The 19,805-nt window shown below is 37.6% G+C and overlaps 1 protein-coding gene across 9 annotated transcripts in view; it reads left to right on the top strand.

Annotated features, from left to right (window-relative positions):
- The window catches only part of LOC150076391 (protein tweety-like), a 291,082-nt gene that overhangs the window by 225,588 nt on the left and 45,689 nt on the right, over positions 1 to 19,805 (top strand). For all 9 annotated transcript variants that reach the window (XR_016547803.1, XR_016547802.1, XM_090387163.1 and 6 more), the window contains exon 14: positions 447 to 513. Coding sequence is in view for 7 of the 9 variants with exons in the window: in XM_090387163.1 (XP_090243289.1) it covers positions 447 to 513 (67 nt within the window). In the remaining 2 variants the exon portion in view is untranslated. The remainder of the gene's footprint in view (positions 1 to 446; positions 514 to 19,805) is intronic.

Here is a 19,805-nt window from a genome sequence, read left to right as displayed (position 1 = left end):
TTTTTTTTGTGTAATCCACTCTTTCAGTGGATTACACCAAACTTATCAAGTGTATAAATTGAAGCAACATGAAAATTTTTTATTTAAAACAACTGAGTTCATTACACTATACATGAAGGTCAAGCATCATATGTTTGACATAATACTAGTGGAGAAAGCTGTTTATTTATTTTCTCTCTCTAATTAAAACTGCTATGGTTAGAAAGCATGAATAAAGAAATTGAAATTCAATGGCCTAAAGGTCTGAAAAAAGACTTCTAAATTGCATAGCTCATTGCGTAATGAGCTATGCAATGTCTTATCAAAATATGATATTTCAGTTCCTTTAAACATTCAACAGGAAGGGTAATGGTTTATCTTATGTTCTGAGGAAATGGATAGTGATTAGGATCTCAAAACAGTATTGTTTACTGCTATATCTGATGTTACTTTTTTTTTTTCTCCAGGAATGGTCATTCTTCTGGCCAAGAAGATCATGCATTTCTCCAAGGAAGATATTCTCCACCACCAGCTGTAAGTATTTCAAAGAAATTGATTACAAAAAAAAAAAAAAAAAAAAAAAAATCCTTTAATTTGGACTATTGCATCTGATATTTGGTTAAAATCCCAGTACAATATTAAAATATTGAACATAAAATTGTAAAGTAGGGTTTTAGAATATAATTCTTTCTCTTTATGATTGCCAAATTTATAGAAATAATCACAAAAGGTGTACACTATTTTTCTCTAATCATGACTGCTGTCATGATTCTCCTACTCTCTTTACATGTATTCTCACCAGGATGCCAGACTTGTGACACTATCCAGTCAGTCCAACACATATTAATAGACTGTCCTCTTTATGCAAATGAATGCAAACTAGCCTTAAAAGATACTTATAGGACACATAACACCATTACCCTAAAGGATCTCTTGAATAATAGAGATGACTTCACAGATGTTTTTACCTTCCTTAAAGCTATTAATTTATACCATCTATAAGGAAGTAAACATAAGCAAAAGACTAACCCAATGAAGGAACGATTGAAAGGAACGATTTAAATCCAAAGTAAATACCTCTGAAACACATCATACCAAATGAACTTGCACATTATGACCCACACAGTCCATGCGCCACTAAACTCCAATACAAACCAAAAACTACTCTCATCGTGAACATTTACTACACCTAGCACTGAATAATTCCTGAATATTTTCCTTAAATCTGTTGTTTGTCGATGGTTGAATATTAAGACCAACTATGGGACATTTTTTTTCTTTATGTAAAACGTTAAGACATTTCTTGCTGATTGGCTGTTCGGATAATAACGATTTCAGAAAGAAGTTACTGTTGTTCTGTTTGCATTTTGTTTTGTATTGTCCCATATACATGCTTTTTTTTTTTTTAACATAATGCTTCTAATTTTAAAATGATCATATAAGTAAGAAAACAGCCAATGAACGATCCACGGTGCACCCAGGGAAGGAGAAAAGGTGCTGATCTTCAATCCTCTTCTTTCTCCCCCCCACAACACACACACACACCCACACCAAAGAAAAACTGAGTGCTCTATTCTTTCCTAGTTTACCAAATGGAGCTATTTTCCAGCCACTCACAAGAAGTGCTCTGATAGTAATTCCAGTGAACAGTGTTTGTGCAGGATGATATTTTTGAAAATACAGCAACATCCTATGAGACAATTGACAAAGTAAAAAAGAAGAGAATTTAATTATGAATAACACACCATATTGAAATCCATCTCTTTTTTATTTGAAATATAAGGTATGAATTGAATCTAATGAAGCAAATCATTTTGCATGTTCTGTTCCACCCCCCCCCCAAATACTGCTTTGTTAATGCAAGCATCATACGTGAGAATTTTATTGCTTTTTTTAAGTCCACAAAACAGGATAAATTAATATTTACACTGTAAATTTGGTATTTTGGAAATATCTGGTGTAAAATTCACCTTCTGGTGATCATTGGTAAAACCAAATCTCTGCAAATCTCCCAAAACAGGAAAAAATTTACTTTAGAAAACCTTGCTGCTTGATTTATGTCTAAAAAGAGCATTTGCATTAATAACATGGGTGTGTTTGAAAACATACTCAAGTTATTACTCAAAAAAACAAACTGCTTCTACAAAACAGATTCTTCTATAAAATATTGTCCTATGAAGTAAATTATTCTACTACTTTGTTTCCATTTTAACTGTTTCTTTATTTTTAAAATTTTAAAAATAAAGCAACATTTAAAATGAACTTAATTTTAAAATTATTAAAATAACTTTTAAAAGTATATTAAAATAAATAAATGAGGTACAAGGAAGTCTTGCAAAAAATGTTATTATACTTCAACATGTTCCTATGAAGGAGAAATTTTGTCTTAGTGAGTTAGGCAAATGGGAACAATGCATAAATATCAATAATTATCCATCTCACTTCTCATGTAGAGGAGAAATCGGTAGTTATAAGATCTAAAGAACACAGCTAGAATTCCACATATCCATGTCTTTGGATATGTGGAATTCTAGGCTTAAAGTCTTTGGCATTAATTCAGAAATACCCACCCATCAAGGGGCATCTTGCTAGACAAATTATTTCTATTGCTGTTCTTTCAGGACATGGTAGCTGAGATATGCTTTTACACAAAGTGATGGTGATTAGTTGTAGCCATTATAGAATGTTGTGACAACATGCCATCAGGACAGTTGACTAAGAGTTTACAAAATTCTTTTTGTCAGTCTAGAACCTCCTCATCTTAACTACTTTAAATCCTTTCATGAGTATATACAGTGATCTAAGTTTTCATATATGCATTCTGGGAAGTACGTGTAAGGATCCATATTTCGAGGGTTTAGCGGAAAATGTTAGCTACAAAATTGCCTTTTTTTTTTTTTTTTTTTTGAGACAACTTTAGTTTTACTTTATACAAATAATGCATGTCATGTTATAGAACTGTATCTCTCTAGTACTTTTAAGTCAGCTTGGGCGGTAAGTACGTTTCCTGTAAACCAAGAAAATATCAAATGACTTTTTCCTGGTTAATTACAAAATTGTTAACTATAAAATAATTTTGTAGTTAATGTTTGACACTAAACCCTCCATTTTGAAGGTTGCTTCAAGCAATGTGTGCTAGCTTCCTGTAGTAAGTTTTCAATAGAGGTGGGCTCTGTGGAGTGAGTATGAATTTTTGTAAAAATTAAATCTTTGTACAAAATATACCTTTATATGTTAATTTTTTCTTATTTTTGCTTGATTTCCCATTATTAAATGAAAATTTTCTGAAATGAAACCAGAATTTCTTTAAAAAAAAAAAACATTAAATAATTGTTAGCCAACTGTCCAGTAAAGTATACCTTTGCTTCAAAAACTGTTTTGAAGCTATAATATCCTCCATCTATTTATATATCACTTAATTCAATTCCATCAACTTCTGAATCAAAACTCCAGCCAATTTTGACTTTTATAGGCAAAAAGCTTAAATAAATTCAAGGAAAATTGAGCAAACTTTTGGAGCAAATGGATGAGTGAAATAGGAAGTGGATTTTTTTTTTTTTTTTTTTTTGGCTGATGCTGTATAAGCTTGCTTTCTTGGATCTTATGCATCTACTAATGCTAAAAATGGTTGAATAGATATGTCCTTGACCAGTTTTCAAATCCATTTAGACTGTTAGTTTGAAACACAGATAAGAGATAGCAGCACTTACTGAAAAAAATTTAAAACACTTTGTTTATAAAAAGGATTATTACATGAAATGATCTTCGAAAACATGTCTGTATGTATTCAAAGCCCACACATCAAAGACATATATCAATGTTTTCACACCTTAATGGGTTAACATATGAATTTGTTCTCAGTTTTTTTTTTTTTTTTTGTAGTTTATGCTGCTATCTCTTATCTGTGTTACAACTAATTGTAGCTGACCGGGCTAGCCAGGTGGGTAAAGTGCCTGCCTGGCAACCCAAAGGTCACGGGTTCGAATCTCGCCTCGGGCTTGGATTAGAGTAAAATGCAAAAACTTTGTGAGGTGCATTATGGCCACAGAAGCTGATGCGCCAACAACTAACAAAAAAAAAAACTAATCATAGGCACAGTTTATAATAGATTGCAGCGTGAAGTTGGCGTTAGACATTTGAGGCAGAGATCTAGTCTGTTAGCTTTAATTGCTTTATGTGGACTTACAAAAGCTGAAATGGCAAAAATTCTCTGGAATTCATATCCAGAAGTTGACAAAATTGGACCAAGTGACACATAAATGTTAAGGTATTACTCCATCAAAAAATTTAACAATTTTTTAAAAAATTTTGGTTTGATTTTTGATAATAATTTCACTCTACAATTGAAAAGTCCAATTGTAGAGTGAAACAAAAAGAAAAATAAATAAGAACATATTAATACTTAAAGGCATTTATGTACACAGTTTTCATGTTTACTGAGCTTCAAAATTCTACAAACTTTCTAATGCTTTCTATTGATCCTACTGATATTTAAACCTCATTATGCAGAGCATATACATGCTCCGTAAACTCACTTATGAAAGGGTCCTGTTGGTTGGGGACTGCATTGTTTAAAAGAAGTAATTCAGGCAGAATACAGTGTACGCAGTTTATTCATACTAGGCTGATTGGCTTATTCTAATGTGAACATCTTTTGGTAACTGTTACATGCTTGTCACACTCAGCACTTTTTGTGTAACTCACTGCTTCATCCCCTTCCATTGCCTCTACACATTTTGCTCCAATACTTGATGCATTAAATCTCTCTCTCTCTCTCGATATTGTTTAAGGGTTATAAAAAAATAGTAAGGGTATTAAAACTGAAACCGCTATAATGCACTTCATGTTTCTCAGCTTGCAATATATTACCATACCATGCTCAGCAAACAACCTCTCCTCATTTCATAAATTGGCCACTCAGTATTACTGTAAATTTCCCTTTATGGCAACATATGATTATACACTGTGCTGGCTTATGCATCTTTTACTTGTACTTTTTATACCTTATATGTGCACTTTTATACCTTATACAGCTTCACCATTTGTGATTTATTGTTACCCTTTTAAATGTTATTCCTTTTATTATGTGTAACTGTGGACTTGGCACATTATGGCCACAGATTTTGCTGCACCATAAAACCACAAATCAACCAACCATCTCTTTATGGCAATGTTTTAATATTTTTCTGGGATACCCTGTTTTATGGTGCCATTTTTTAATGAACTTACCTACTTATTACCATTATGAAGTGTATTTTATATATAAATATACATTGTACAAAAGGCTCCCTCAAAAAGTAATGCACCACATTTAAATAAATAAATGCCTACCAGTAAAAGATGAACCCTTCTGTGCCATAAGCTTTAATTTTCCCATTTTTAGTTGCAGTTTTGAAAGATTCCTGCTAATTGCAGTACAGTAAGTACTCATCAAAATGGTGTCAGATAGTAAAACGCCCCACAAACAGCTTCAGAATATTAAAATTACCTTTCACTATTTGGCTTGTATATTATAGGAAATAGGACTATCTTGCCTCCTGGAATGTTTAGCCTCCTGAAGAGCTTCCAGCTACCATTTTCACCTTTGTTACAAGGTGCCTGAGTATTGCATTACTTTCAAATCAATAGCATTGCCAAAAAACTTGTCCTGTCATTTATTTAAAAGACAAGACAATACACTTTTGTGCTAGTCCATGCTGAGACTCATTGGTTCCTTTTCATTTAACAGATAGTTCTCTAATACAGTTTTTTTTGAAAAAATAATAGTGTTTTATATGGGCTACCTTGTGTTATATAAATTTCAGTTGCAAAGAATTTTCTACTGTGATAAACTGTAATCTACAGTAATAATCAGTTTTTCATAGTATAAAATGAGTTAATGTTCACAAAAGGCTAAAGCCATCTCTAGAACACTGGATAAAATTGCAGTTGGTTGCTAGGCAAGGTAAGTCCACATGTCAATATAGGAAAATGATCAGTGCCTACTTTGCAATTTTAAAGAAACTTAAGTATATAAAGCATTCTTGATTGTAATGAAACAGGGAAGATGTGCTACTTGAATATAACAGTTCCCTTGCTGCACAGTTATGAGGACCTGAAGCAGTCATAAATTTTCCCTGCTTCACCATCATATAGCCCATGTCTCTCTGTAATTTGAATTCGAAAAATTTAAGTCTGGGTATGGATTTCAAATGGCAGAACAGGACTTTTCTTGTTTCCTGCAGCTTTATGCTATTGGAAATGAAAGATTATGTGAAAAATTAATACATGTGCATTCAAGATACCCTAATATTTCTATGGGTAATTTTGTTCTCCCCCCCCCTCCAATAAATTTTGGCCATGAAAAAGAATATGGTACATTACTCCTTTTTGGGGACATGGTAACCCCCCATAAATGGTAAAATTATTTATAGTAACCTACATTCTGTGAATATTTCATTTTTTAATTGGGAAATACCCCTGACTTTATTTTTCAAAAAAAAATTTTTAAGTTTAAATGCAATGACAAGGGTCAGCTACTGAATTTATATTCCACATGCTTTTCTTTTTTTTTTTTTTCCCCCACTTTTTTTTAGTTAGCATGGCAGTTTTAATTTATATCGCTTTTTATTCAATGCAGTTTTATATTCCAGCTGTTTTAAATTTATGATTATAAATTAGCCAATTTTAGTTTACCATTTTGAGTAGTGTTCTAAAGTGTACTAGTTGCTAATATGCAAAGCAGTGATTATCGTAATGAAGATATTAGTTGCTGGGGGGGGGGGGACATACGTTTCAATCGCTTTTATACTTCCATTTGGGGTAATAATATTTAGATATTTGATTTTCCACATATCAAAATTTCCCACTAATTGTCATCTGAATTTTGATTACACTTTTTATGATTCTTAAAGTGGCACTTATTGGCATTATGAAAAATTAAATTTCTCTACCCCTACTTCTATTCTGTTTTGTCTCATTTTTCCATCTTTTTTTAGTATATTAAATGTCATCTTATTCTGAATTTCTTCTGCATGAAGACAAGGAGTGAGAAATGATGACAGTAGATTCACATGTGTTAAATACCTATATTAAAATAATGCCATAACTGAAATGCAAATGAACCTGAATCCAGGTTGTGATATTTATAAATGTAATTTGTGCTTGTAGGGGGGAGAGAGAGAGAGGAAAGACCCTTCATTAATTTTATTTAGTTCATACTACAGGTCACTCATTGTTTGGAAAGTATCTTTGCATAATGAATTCTTGGCGTAGAGAGAGTAAACACTTTACTGTTTTAATATTCATGCTGATATTTTTCACGTCACTCCCAATGCAACATAAGTACTTACTTTAAAAAAAAAATCCCACACAGGAATGGAATGGCCAGTCATACTGAGACCTTCAGTACTTTTCATCAAAAGATTGTGAACTTTAATTTGATTCTTTCCAATTTCTATACATATGTACACTGCCCTACCATTAATATCCAGACACCTGCCTTTAGACAAAAAAAAAAAAAAAAAAGAGCTTTTATTGTGTCATTTAATATTTTGTTCTGAAACCTTTTGCTTTTATGACGACCTTCAATCTTCGCAGCATACTCTCAACCAGCTTTTTATAAATGTCAGTGATATGTTCCTCCACTCGGCTTTTACACAGCCACCAGTTCGACCTTGTTCTTTGAGCGATCTCGACATGCACGTACCCGACAATCCAGTACAATCCCAAAGATGCTTAATAGAGTTCAGATCAGGACTCTGAGCTGGCCGGCGCTCCGTAGCCAGGTGGGAAGGAGCAGCAGTGCATAGCACACGCTTCTTGATTAGACCGGGGTTCGAGCCCGTCACCACCAAATATGGAGGATGCGGAAAGGTCAAGGGAATGACCACCGCATATTTCCGGAGCAATATGGCCTTAGTTGCTAATGCTCCTAAAAACCAAACAAACAAAAAAAAAAAAACAACTGAGCTGGCCAATCCAATTTTTCCACACCCATGTCCTCAAACCACTCTGTTACGATCTGAGCAGTATGGCATGGCGCATTGTCTTGTTGATACAGGTATGGGCCTTCCCCGAAGTATTGCCATAATGTTGGAAGAGCATAATGTCTAGGATGTCTCGGTATATTGCACAGCATTCATGGTTTTGTCAATGACAACTAATGGGCCCAAGCCAAACCATGAAAGGAGCCCCATACCATGGCACTGCCTCCACCAAACTTCATTGTTAGGAGGATACAATTGGGAAGGAACTATTTCCCTGGCATTTGCCACATCCAGGAATGGCCATCAGGCTGATAGAATGTGAACCTCAACTTGTCTGTCCATAGGACTGTTTTCCACAGCTCTACAGTCCAGGATTCACCTGCTTACACCATGTTAATCTGCGTCTAGCATTTGTTGAGGTGATCATTAGCTTGTGGACAGCTGCACAACCATTGTAACCCATATCATGGAGTGTCCTTCATATTATACTAGTGCTGACATTATTCCCAGTACTTTCATAGAGGGTTTGTGTGACTTGAGAAATGGCAAATTACGATTTGCACATGCAGTTCTTCGCAGAATTCTCTTGTCTCATTCTGTTAGTTTTTGTGGTTTACCGGGCCATTTTTGGTAAATTCAGTCCCATTCCTTATAGAAGCACAAACCAGAAGAAAGGCCTTTCGGCAAGCCAGGTGCTCCTGGCTGACGGCAGAGGTCGAAGTACTCCAACAATGCTACGAAGAAGCAAGGAACACTTACACAGCCCAAATCAGAAGCTGCAAACAGCAATCTTGGGAGCGCCTGGTCTCCACTACGGGAAACAAAACCCCTGGGGAATTGTCTACAAATTGACCATGAATATTATTATTATTATTATTATTATTATTATGATTAGCCATATGGTGCAAGGAAGCCTGAGGCTTATGCTGCACCAGCCAGAACCCGAGTTACCCTGAGAGAGAGAGAGAGAAGAATGATGATATCCAGCTGAGGACCTGGGTGGCCAAGACCATACTCACCAGATGTGAGCCCCTGGGGTTATAATTCCCCCCCGAGGGAAAGTTATTGCTGCCACCATATTGCAGCAATAACTTTCTGCAACCTGGAGGCATGTCCGCAACCTGGGACAGACCATTTCCAATACCCTGGACACAGTATTCCACCCGGTTATACAACCGGTGACAACAGAGCAGATCCAATGCTGCTTAGAAAATGAAAGCTATCAAACAGCAACTACAGAACCTCACTTTACTATGGAGGAGCTCAACAGTGCTGCCACCCTCATTAGGGGAAATAAATGCCGTGGACCGGACCTTTTGGATCCCGAAATCATCAAAAAGACAATAGAGTGTGCCCCAAACCTGTTGCTCAACCTCTGCCTTCACTCTGGCACCTTCCCGACCTCATAAAAGAAAGCAAACGTCAAACTAATTCTGAAAAATCCAACCAAACCGCCAACACCTCCCAGACTTGTACAGACCAATTGCACTTCTCACAGTTGCAAGTAAACTACTCGAACGCCTCCTCTATGGATGAATACAGCAATATTATGACAGGGCTGGCCTGGCCTTACCCAACCAATTTGGCTTCAGGCTGGATCGCTCAGCCATGGATGCCTTAATGCACCTACAAGAACAAGAAAGAAGATGCACCAAGAAATATTTCCTCGTGATTGCCGTGGACTTTGCTGGGGCGTTTGACTCACTTTGGTGGTCGAGCGTCTTGGCGAGGTTTTGGGTTGCTGGGATCCCAGGTAACCTCTACAGCGTCATCAAGAGCTACCTCACAAACAGATCCATCACAATTGTTGCTCCCTATGGAACCCTCTCCAAGAATATGTTTCACGGCTGTCCACAGGGTTCGGTCCTTGGACCACTACTGTGGAACGTAGTAATGGACTCCTTCCTAGCCATACCTTGACAAGGTAAAATCACAGGCCTTTGCTCACGACCTCATACTAACAGTGTCAGCGGACTCGAGGGCACAACTGGAGACATTGGCAAACCAGGCACTGGCCACCCTTCAGGAATGGGCAAAGCAAAATCAACTTAGAATATCCCCTGCAAGGACAAACTCCATCCTGCTCAAGGGGTGCCTCAACCTCAGGCGGCCTCCACAAACCAAGATTGACCAGAAAACAGTTAACTTCTCAAAGCAGCTAAAGTACCTAGGCATGATCCAAGATCCGAACCTATCGTTTCAGGACCACCTGAAATACTTGTGCATAAAAGTCAGACGGTACATCACATTGGTTGCCAGAATCACTTGCAGAGACTGGGGGCTAGACAGACGGGTGCTATATCTTTTCTATAAAACCATCTTCACCCCAATAGTCATGTGTGCATCTGGCACGTGATATCACAAAGCCACAGCTGTTGTCAATAAACGAATCATTGACTCAATTCGCCGATCAGTCCTTCTGACCATTACTTGAGCTTGCAGCACAGTGAGCACACATGTCCTGCAAGTCCTTGCTGGCGTCCTTCCACTGGACTTAGAGATCATTCAACAGGGCCTCATGCACCACCTGGACAAGGGTGGTGAATCCCACAGACATGTTTGGGATTCACCACTGGCATCACCAATAGCAAGACTATGGTGAAGGAAAAGCTGCATGCTCACCTGCTGCAGGTGTGGCAGGATAGATGGGCCACCTCGCAAAAAGGCAAAATCACCAGAAAGTTTCTGCTCAACATTGGCTGGGTTTTTCCGAACCCCCACCCTGGTTCTCCCCGGGCCTACAAGTAACATACCTTCTGGCAGGACATGGAGCTTTGAATGCAAAGCTATTCCTACTCAGAATACAGGAAGATCCAACCTGCATCTGCGAGGGGTGGGGGGGGCTGGAGAGCTGGCAGCACCTTATGCATGATTGCCAGCTCTATGGCAACCTCCACAGTGCATTCATCACCAAAATACAGTATCTACCATATGGCCAGGAGCACTACATCTTGGACACCAGGGAGGAATATCAGACTTTCTCCAACTATGCACTGGCCCTGTTCACAAGATGGAGAGCTGTTATCGCAGTGAACCGCAACCAACCACTGACACAATAAGGAAGTGAACAAACCTCGAAGGCAATCGTCCCACAGAAGACACCTGGAACCAAATGGCCTCCAATGATCAAAGCACTAAACCCTGATGTGGATCTAAAGTCGAATCATTGAGAAATTGCTATAAACAACAGTGACACAAATACCACATAGATGGGAAATGACACAGGAAAGACCCCACAAACGCCGACAAGCAAACCCGGACCTTTTGACTGTAAAGACTGCAGAACGGATGGGAACCATCCCATGAACGATCACGCTCCGGTCCGATTTCTGCTGGGAAAGGACTAGGACCACCAGCAGCTCTGCTGCCAAATGCTATTTGGCGATCTGAATGGGGTATCCTAACTCTATTCATCTTTAATTCCTTATCCCCAGCAGGAGGGAGAGGAGACATGCTCTATTTCCTCCCTCCCCTGCTGATCCATCTCTTCGCCTGGTGAGGCATGGGGCTGCCTCACTGACCACCTGGGGTCACCTTCTCTATCGTCCCCATACTTCTGCCTTTCACCCCCCCCAGCCTTCTGCCTCTCCCCCACTCTACCTGTATACCCTGTCCATGGCAGGGGGAGATAACTTTTCTTCGTCTCCCCCACCTGCCATCCAAACTTCCCTCTTCTGTTACATGAACATGTCACACTGCCTAGCAGGGGTCATCTCCTCTATCGACCCCTTACTTCTGCTTCTACCCCCCCAGTCTTCAGCCTCCCATCCCTTCCTCCCAGTATTATCTTTCATCTAGCATATAGCCCCCACGTCTAAATTTAATAACAACAACAATTTTTCCCGACCTATTAGGCCTTTTAACACATCTCTTAACGTTCAGCCCCAACCAGCAATTTCCTAACAGCAATCTCATTAAGAATTAACATCAAACGTGTGGATTTTTTTTTTTTTTTTTTTTTTTTTTTTTTGGTCCTAGCCACCGAAATCCCAGGAAACTAGGTGGCAGGATCTGCCAGAGCAACTTGTCGTGATTCTGGACACACCCAGCTAGCCTCCACGTGGCGAGGTATGGGCAACATCGGGCCCCACTAGGGGCCTGGTGGCCAATAAGCCAGACAAACAATGGGCCCAACACATCACACTGCACAGACATGGCCTACACACTTTCAAGGCTCTGGCTTGACAGTGTACTGTCCTCGATATAGCAAACACATGCGCAGAGGGGAGAAATCCCAGGTGCCATCTGACATGAACATGCGTTATATCTTCCATTTGCATATGACATCACTAACCGTTGACCTAGGGATGCCCAGAGTGACTGATGTCTTGCTTATGTGGCATCTTACTATCATTCCACATTGGAAGTCTTAATTCTGTTGAACGTGTCATTTTGCAATTGTCTGTTCGAATCCCAGTGTGCATATTTATAGCAGGTTCTGTGACGATATTAATCCATTCCAGAGACACCATCATATTGTGAAAATATCGAACACAATTGTACATTGTTTTTTCGTAATTCGTTCCAAGACCTTGGAAGTTGGAATTTTCGCTCTATAGCTAAGCTATTTATCTGTCTAAAGGGTGATTTTTATAGTGGAAATTGTACATATTAATTTAAAAAATTGATTAAAACTAATATATTTATTAAAGCACAACACGAAAAATCACTTTACCTAAAAGTTGCAAAAACAAAACATGCAGCCAACATTTACAAATGCTGCTTTTGGCTGAGAGGAAGGACCATGTGATTCAGTCAGAGACAATCATAAGCCTATCATAAAGTGAAATAAGTAGGCGCAGGTTACCATGATCACTAATTAGTAGAATCGGCTGCTTTTTAGAATCAAAATTCAAATCATTAAAATGCACTACGCTTTCATCGTTATCATATGTTCAGTTATAAGAATCAATTTTGAATGCTTTGTGATATTTTTCTAAAGTGCATTTCTGGACCATAAAACAATAAAATCAATTTGCAGTTCCACTTTATTGGCCTTTTTGTTAGTTATTATAAATGAGTAGTAAATTCAATCTTATTGCATTTGCAATAATATCAGTAGCCACAATTCTGTGGGTTTTTACGTTATTATGGTGAAATATGTTTCCCCTTCCATGAAATGTTCAATCATATAAAAAGCATAAATAAATTTTCAGAATCTTCTCTTCATTCCTATTTTTTAAGCTTCATAAACTTGTTACTCTGCATCTTACTTGCACATAAATTGTGTTATTTTCAATTTGTGTATGCCATGTTCTTTGTTGTTGATTGCTTATCTCTTTTACTGTTTTAAATTTTACAACCCCTCCAAATGTCAGTGAACAGAAATATCAATTATTTGGTATGTACATATCACATTATTAATTAAGCTATATACGTATGCATAAATTTATTTTTATTTTGCTAACCTGTGGAAAATATTCCAATTTTCACATAATTTAATTTTTTTTTTGTTAATTGGTAAGGTAATAAAGTGTAAATTTGTGCATAATATATTTTTACTTTTATAGCCTGTGGATAATGTTCCTCCTATTTTCACTTATTAGAATCGCCATTTAATTGAATTAAAATTCAGTTCGCAAACGTGATCACAATGACCTGCGCTTACCATATATCATATGGTAAACGGTATTTTATTATGTAGAGTCCATCGAAAATGACTTGATTTGATTGTATAGTGAACCAGTCGTAAAGCGGGGATCCACTGTATATGAGGTTTGGTAATAAAGTTCCAAGAGTGGTGCTGTTGTGGTCATGTATGGTGACTGAAAATAAATGGAAGTGGTATGTTGTAGTTCAACCTTCCTCCAAGCGATAGTAGTACAGAGATTGTCCAGTAGGCTGACTGGTTTCAAGTAATGACCAGTTTTTTTAGTAGCATTAACGTTCCATGTACCGATTTTGCAATGGAGCAAAGAACACATATCAAATTTTCCTTTAAAGTGGGAAAATCTCCAACAGAAACATGAAATGTTAAAAAGGGTTTATGGTGATGAAATGTTAAGTTGTATTATCAGTGTGTTAGAATGGCAAGCAGTTCAAAGATCAGATGAAGATGTTTGCAATGACCCAAGAAGTGGGTATCATAAATCACTCAAAATGAGGACAAAGTTACACAAATTTAGGAAATTATGGCAAGAGACCATTCATTTGACTCTCGGAATGATGGCTGAGTTGGATATGAATAAGGAGAAAATTCGTCCAAATTCTGGGAAAAGGAAGTCTGTGGACAATTTGTGCCACAGTCTCAGTGATGAAGTAGAAAGACTTCATCCAGACCTGTCAAGAGAATCCTAATCACTTAACTGTATTGTCACTGATGATGAGTGTTGGTGTTTCAGTATGGCCCAGAGACAAAGTGTCAGAGCATGCAGTGAACTTCAAAATCATCACCAAGGTCCCAAAGTTTCATTTGTAGAAGTTCAGGTCCATGACGATGATAATCATGTTTTCCAACAAATGGGGTGTGATTCAGAAGTAGTTTCTACCTGAAAGAGAGCGAGTCAATGCAGCATTCTACGTATACAGGTGCTGCAAAGACTTTGAGCGCAGTTCCTGGTTGAGGCCATGATTTCAAGAGAAAGGCAGCTGGTTCTTGTTGCACAACCACTGCCTTCCACTACACAGTTACGAAGACATTTCAGATGAAATGTGGCATTGTGTAAATCAATCATCCTCTCTATTTACCTGATCTAGCACTAGCAGACTTCTTTCTCTTTCCCGAGGTTAAAACTGCTTCCAAAGGAAAGCAATTTCAGGATGTTGAGGACAAAGAAAAAACATAACTGCTGAACTGAACATCATCTCTTTGGATGTCTTCACTGACACTTTTCAAAAACTTTTAGAATGGTATAATAAGTGCATTCAGTCAGATAGTGATTACTTTTGAATAAAAAATAAAAACCATTTTTAAGCTCCTTCATTTTATATATTCTTTTTATTGCATGAGTCCAGGAACTTTATTGCCAAACCGTGTGTGTGTGTGTGTGTGTTTATATATAAATTAGCCGTGGGCAACCTAAATCATACTATTCTCAAAACTACATGATCTGAGTATAGTTTGAATATACTTAATGTTATATGTTTGTCCATTTCACCGTTACAGTTGTTTTACCCTTTCATCATTTATTAAATTTTTATAAGCACAGGTTAAAACAGAAGGAAGGGCTCTTTATCTTAATTGTCATTCAGTTCTTTGATTAATCAGGTACTTCTGATATAGGTTTTGATGTTTGTTATTTCTTTAGTACAATTTAAAAATATCACTAGAATTTTCACCAGTCTTTTCAAGATTCCACCTATAGGTGCTACTGTTCCCGGTTGGTGCACTATGGCCATAGTTGCTGATGCGCATAATAAATCCCTAAACAAACAAACAGCTGCTGTTCCTGGGAAAGTAGTTGTTGTAATTGTAGTATCACAGTTCCTGTGATACTACAATTACAACAACCCTATATGTATTATTGATATGGTAAACCCTTGATTTTATTGACTGATGGGAGAAGGGAGTGCTCATTAGTGATTAAATGTCCTTTAATTTGAAAGTTTTTTCAAGATCATTTGTATCCTACATAACTGAAAATTTAAACGGTTACTCTCTCTCTCTCTCTCTCTCTCTCTCTCTCTCTCTCTCTCTCTCTCTGCGTGTGTATATAAAGTGAGGGAGGAAAAAACGGTGAGGCGATAGTGTAATAGAAAAGGGGACAGAAGGGGTAACAAAAATGTATAATAAGAGATAAATAATTAATATATTGATAAAATAATTACAAATTTGACAAAATAACAATGTTGTTATACAACTTACAAAACGGACCTCTCATCAGGTGCCAACAGCCAGGATTACAAGTAAAATAGCAACATATGTCTTCATTTCTGATCTAAACCACAAGCCAAAGATAAAAAGCATCTGCATAAATAAATAAAAATGAGAATAAAATTTCTTGACTGCTTCCTATTTTTTCCATTTTTCTGTCTAGAAAAATGGAAAAAAGACTAAGAAAATATAGAATTAGAAGGATTACAAACACAATAATTCATAATAAGGTTAAACAATAAAAAAACAAGCTTTTTATTCATGCTGACTGTACTGGTTAATATATAGCACATAGTTAGCATTAGCATTAGTAGAGGCATATGATGCAAGAAAGCAAGCTTATACAGCATTAGCAAAATAAACAAAAACCCTTCCCATTTCACTGATTCATTCGTACCAAACGTTTGTCTATTTCTGCCTTGAATTTAAGCTATCAACACTTCCACAACAACAGATGGAAGTTTCTTCCAACAATCAACTACCCACTGGCTAAAGGCAAATTTCCGCACATCTATTCTACAACTGTCTTTCCTCAGTTTGAATCTATGCCCCCTCAGATTTGTAATCTGAGCAAGAGGAAGAATCCCATCAGCATTGCTCCTGCTCAATCCATTCAAGGCCTTATACACCACAATCAGATCACCTCGCAGGTGCCTAGTCTCCAGATGCTGTAATTTGTGCAACTTAAGCCCTTCTTCGTAAAAGCACTCCTTTGTTCCCCTCACCAGTCTTATTGCCCTTCTCTGCACTCGTTCCAGCAACTCTACATCCTGCCTAAAATGAGGCTTCCCGACCTGTATGCAGTACCCAAGGTGTGGCCTAACCATTGCCTTATATAATGGGATAATCACCTCATTATCCCTGCTTGCAAAATTCCTGTATATCATTGACAAGATCTCATGAGCTACTCTTGCAGCTTGTCTGCACTGCTCAGAAAACTTCATATCTGACTGTTACATAACTGACAATTACCCCCAGGTCTCTTTCATTCTCCACTACACTGAGTGTAATACCACCCATTTGGTACCATTTCTCTGGGGTTACTGCTATCCATATGCAGTACTTTGCATTTGTCAATGTTAAAATTCAGTTGCCACTTCTCAGACCATCTGTCCAACTTTTTCAGATCCTATTGCAGTGGCATATAGTTATTACTGTTATTTACAACCATGCCAACCTTTGTATCATTTGCAAACTTTGACCTTAAGCCTGATATACCTTCATCAATATCATTGATAAATATACAAAACAAAAATGGGCCTAACGCCGAAACCTGAGGGACACCGCTAATAACATTAGTCCATCTAGAGCAGTATCCATTGATTACCACTGTCTGTCTTCTTCCACTCAACTATCCTTTTATCCATTGTAGCAACTTGTCCTTAATGCCATACTGCTCCAATTTGTACAGTAGTCTTCCATGGGCCCCCGAATGCCAAGCATTATAGTGATCAAGCAGATTTGTAAAGATTCTGAGTGATTTGTAAAGCGTTTTCTCAAAGCTACAGTTTCGTTCATTTGTTAAAATTTTTTTATGTTATCATTAAGTAATAGTAAACTTAGTTTTACAAATTGTAAGTTTCAGAAAGGAAAAACAACCTTTCTCTTTTTCCTTTAAGCTAACTTACTAACTTTCATACCGCTTGGTCACTCTAGCGGCACTGCTTCTGCCTCCCTGTGGCGAGGCCAGTAACCTGAGAGAAGAAATTCACTCTTCCAGGGCTGAAAGGAGCAAAGTTGGAAAACAGTATATTTCCACCTTTAGAGCCATCGAGCTCAAGACTACCTAACAAAGACACCGAAAATGAATTCTCTCAACCCAAGAGGTTGAAAACAAATCCTCAAGAAGAAATACCAACATTCCTCATACTGTTTTCTCTCAGACAAGCCTCTGAGTCAACTATCCCCATTTATTGTGCAGAAATGCATTGAGTCTGCCGCAGGTTCATCAAAAGCAGTAAGGCGACTCCAATCTGGGGATCTTCTGGTAGAGACCATGAGATCCCAGCATTCTTCAAAGTTGTTAAAGCTGACCACTTTTGGCAGACAACCAATAAAAGTTACTCTTCATGCCACCCTAAACTCCTCAAAGGGAGTAATTTCCAAATGGGATTTATTAACAGTATCAGAGGAGGAAATTGTGAATGAGCTAGGTGAACAAAGTCATCCAAACAAGGAGAATCTTTACTCGGAAAGATGGTATTCTAGTTCCAACTAGGAGGATAATCCTCACATTTAGCTCGCCCATCCTACCAACATCTGTCAAAGTAGGATATCTCCATTGCCGTGTCCGTCCTTATATCCCAAATCCCATTAGGTGCTACAAGTGCCAAAAATACGGACACCTCCAAACTGCATGTCGAGGTGAGGCAATATGTCCTAATTGTGGATCAAAGGAACACAATCAATCCAAATGCACTGCTACCACTTCTCATTACCCAAACTGTAAGGGTAATCACCCGGCTTTCTCCAAAATATGTGATCTATGGAAACAAGGGAAAAAAATCCAAAAATATAAAGTGGAGAACAAAGATACGTGAGGCGAGAAGACAAATAATGAAAACAGAGCCAAAGCATATATATGCCACAGCTGCTCAACAATTTCAGTCCACAGCTATTCAAACAGATATTTCAGTTCCTCCAAATATATCCATCGCTAATTGGGCACGTTCCATACTCTCTCCTTCCAAACAGTATGCTCTGCAGCAAAAAACCAAACAAGCCAGTAATACCCCAGTTACTATTCCATCCGGTGTGGTGCATTATAGCCTTAGATGCTAATGCGCCAATAAAATCCAAATCAATCAATCAACCATCCAATGTTCCTCCAACAGCAAAATCAAAAGTGACAAAAACCACAACCTCCGATTTCAATCGGAATGGATATTGATTAACAGAATGAAGCCGATGATGGAATTTTGCAACTTCATGCAACCGATGAAATGGACACGACATGGCCTTGCTTTCCTAAGAAAGAAAGGGCAAAAATAGATAGACACAAACAAGCTACAACTAAAAAGCAGTCAGAAACTAAAACAACCAAAACCGCTTAATGGAAAGAATACTTCAATGGAATTGTGGAGGCTTTCGCAACACAAAAGATGATTTATATGATCTCATCGAACGCTATGAACCAGCAGGCATATCCCTTCAGGAAACCTATTTAAATTCACATGTGTGTCCTAACATAAAAAATTGCACTATTTTCAGACGAGACAGGAGTGACGCACCAGCTCGTGGAGGGGCGGCGGTTCTTATTAGAAACAACATTCCATCGAAACACCTTGTTCTTCAAACTCCTTTTGAAGTAGTGGCAGTACACGCTGTAATTGGGACCACTCTTACAATAGCATCTATATATATATCCCTCTTAATTTCTCATTCTCTTCAGGTGACCTAGAAAATCTAATAGACCAACTACCATATCTGTTCTGCTTGCTTGGAGATTTCAATGCCCATCATTCTCTGTGGGGGTTCTCCAAAAATAGACAGGAGAGGTAAATTAATAGAATCACTTCTTAATAGAATTAATAGAATCACTGGCAAGCCTGCCTATATTCATTTTTCTACAGGATTCATGAGTGCAATAGATCTATCAATCTGTTCTCTATATATATATATATATATATATACCAATACAGAGTGGTTTGTTCTTGAAAATCCAATGAGTAGTGATCATCTACCGATCCTCTGCAAGCTGCAAACACAGGTAAACCCCCCCTTCACTGCGTCACTCCACTTGGAAATTTATAGGACACATTGGAACGAATTTTATTTATTATTATTATCTGGTGAGTATGAGCCCATACTCACCAGATGTGAGCCTCCCACACATATGACGAAATAGTCCGTTTAATGACGAAATAGTCCATTTAATGAGGAAATAGTCCGTTTAATGACGAAATAGTCCATTTAATGAGGAAATAGTCCATTCTCAGCCCATAGATAATGTTACAGAACACAACTAACCAAATATTGCAATTTACCAATTCTGCAATACCAAAATCTTTGCAGGGGAAGCACAAACACAGTAATTCCTGGTGGAA

This window comes from Mastigoproctus giganteus, chromosome 13 (assembly GCF_048544385.1).
Source record: "Mastigoproctus giganteus isolate SK-2022 chromosome 13, ASM4854438v1, whole genome shotgun sequence".
In the NCBI taxonomy this organism is placed as follows: Eukaryota; Metazoa; Arthropoda; class Arachnida; order Uropygi; family Thelyphonidae; genus Mastigoproctus; species Mastigoproctus giganteus.
The sequence above is the reverse complement of the archived record's forward strand: the minus strand, read 5'-3'. Positions and strand labels throughout refer to the sequence as shown.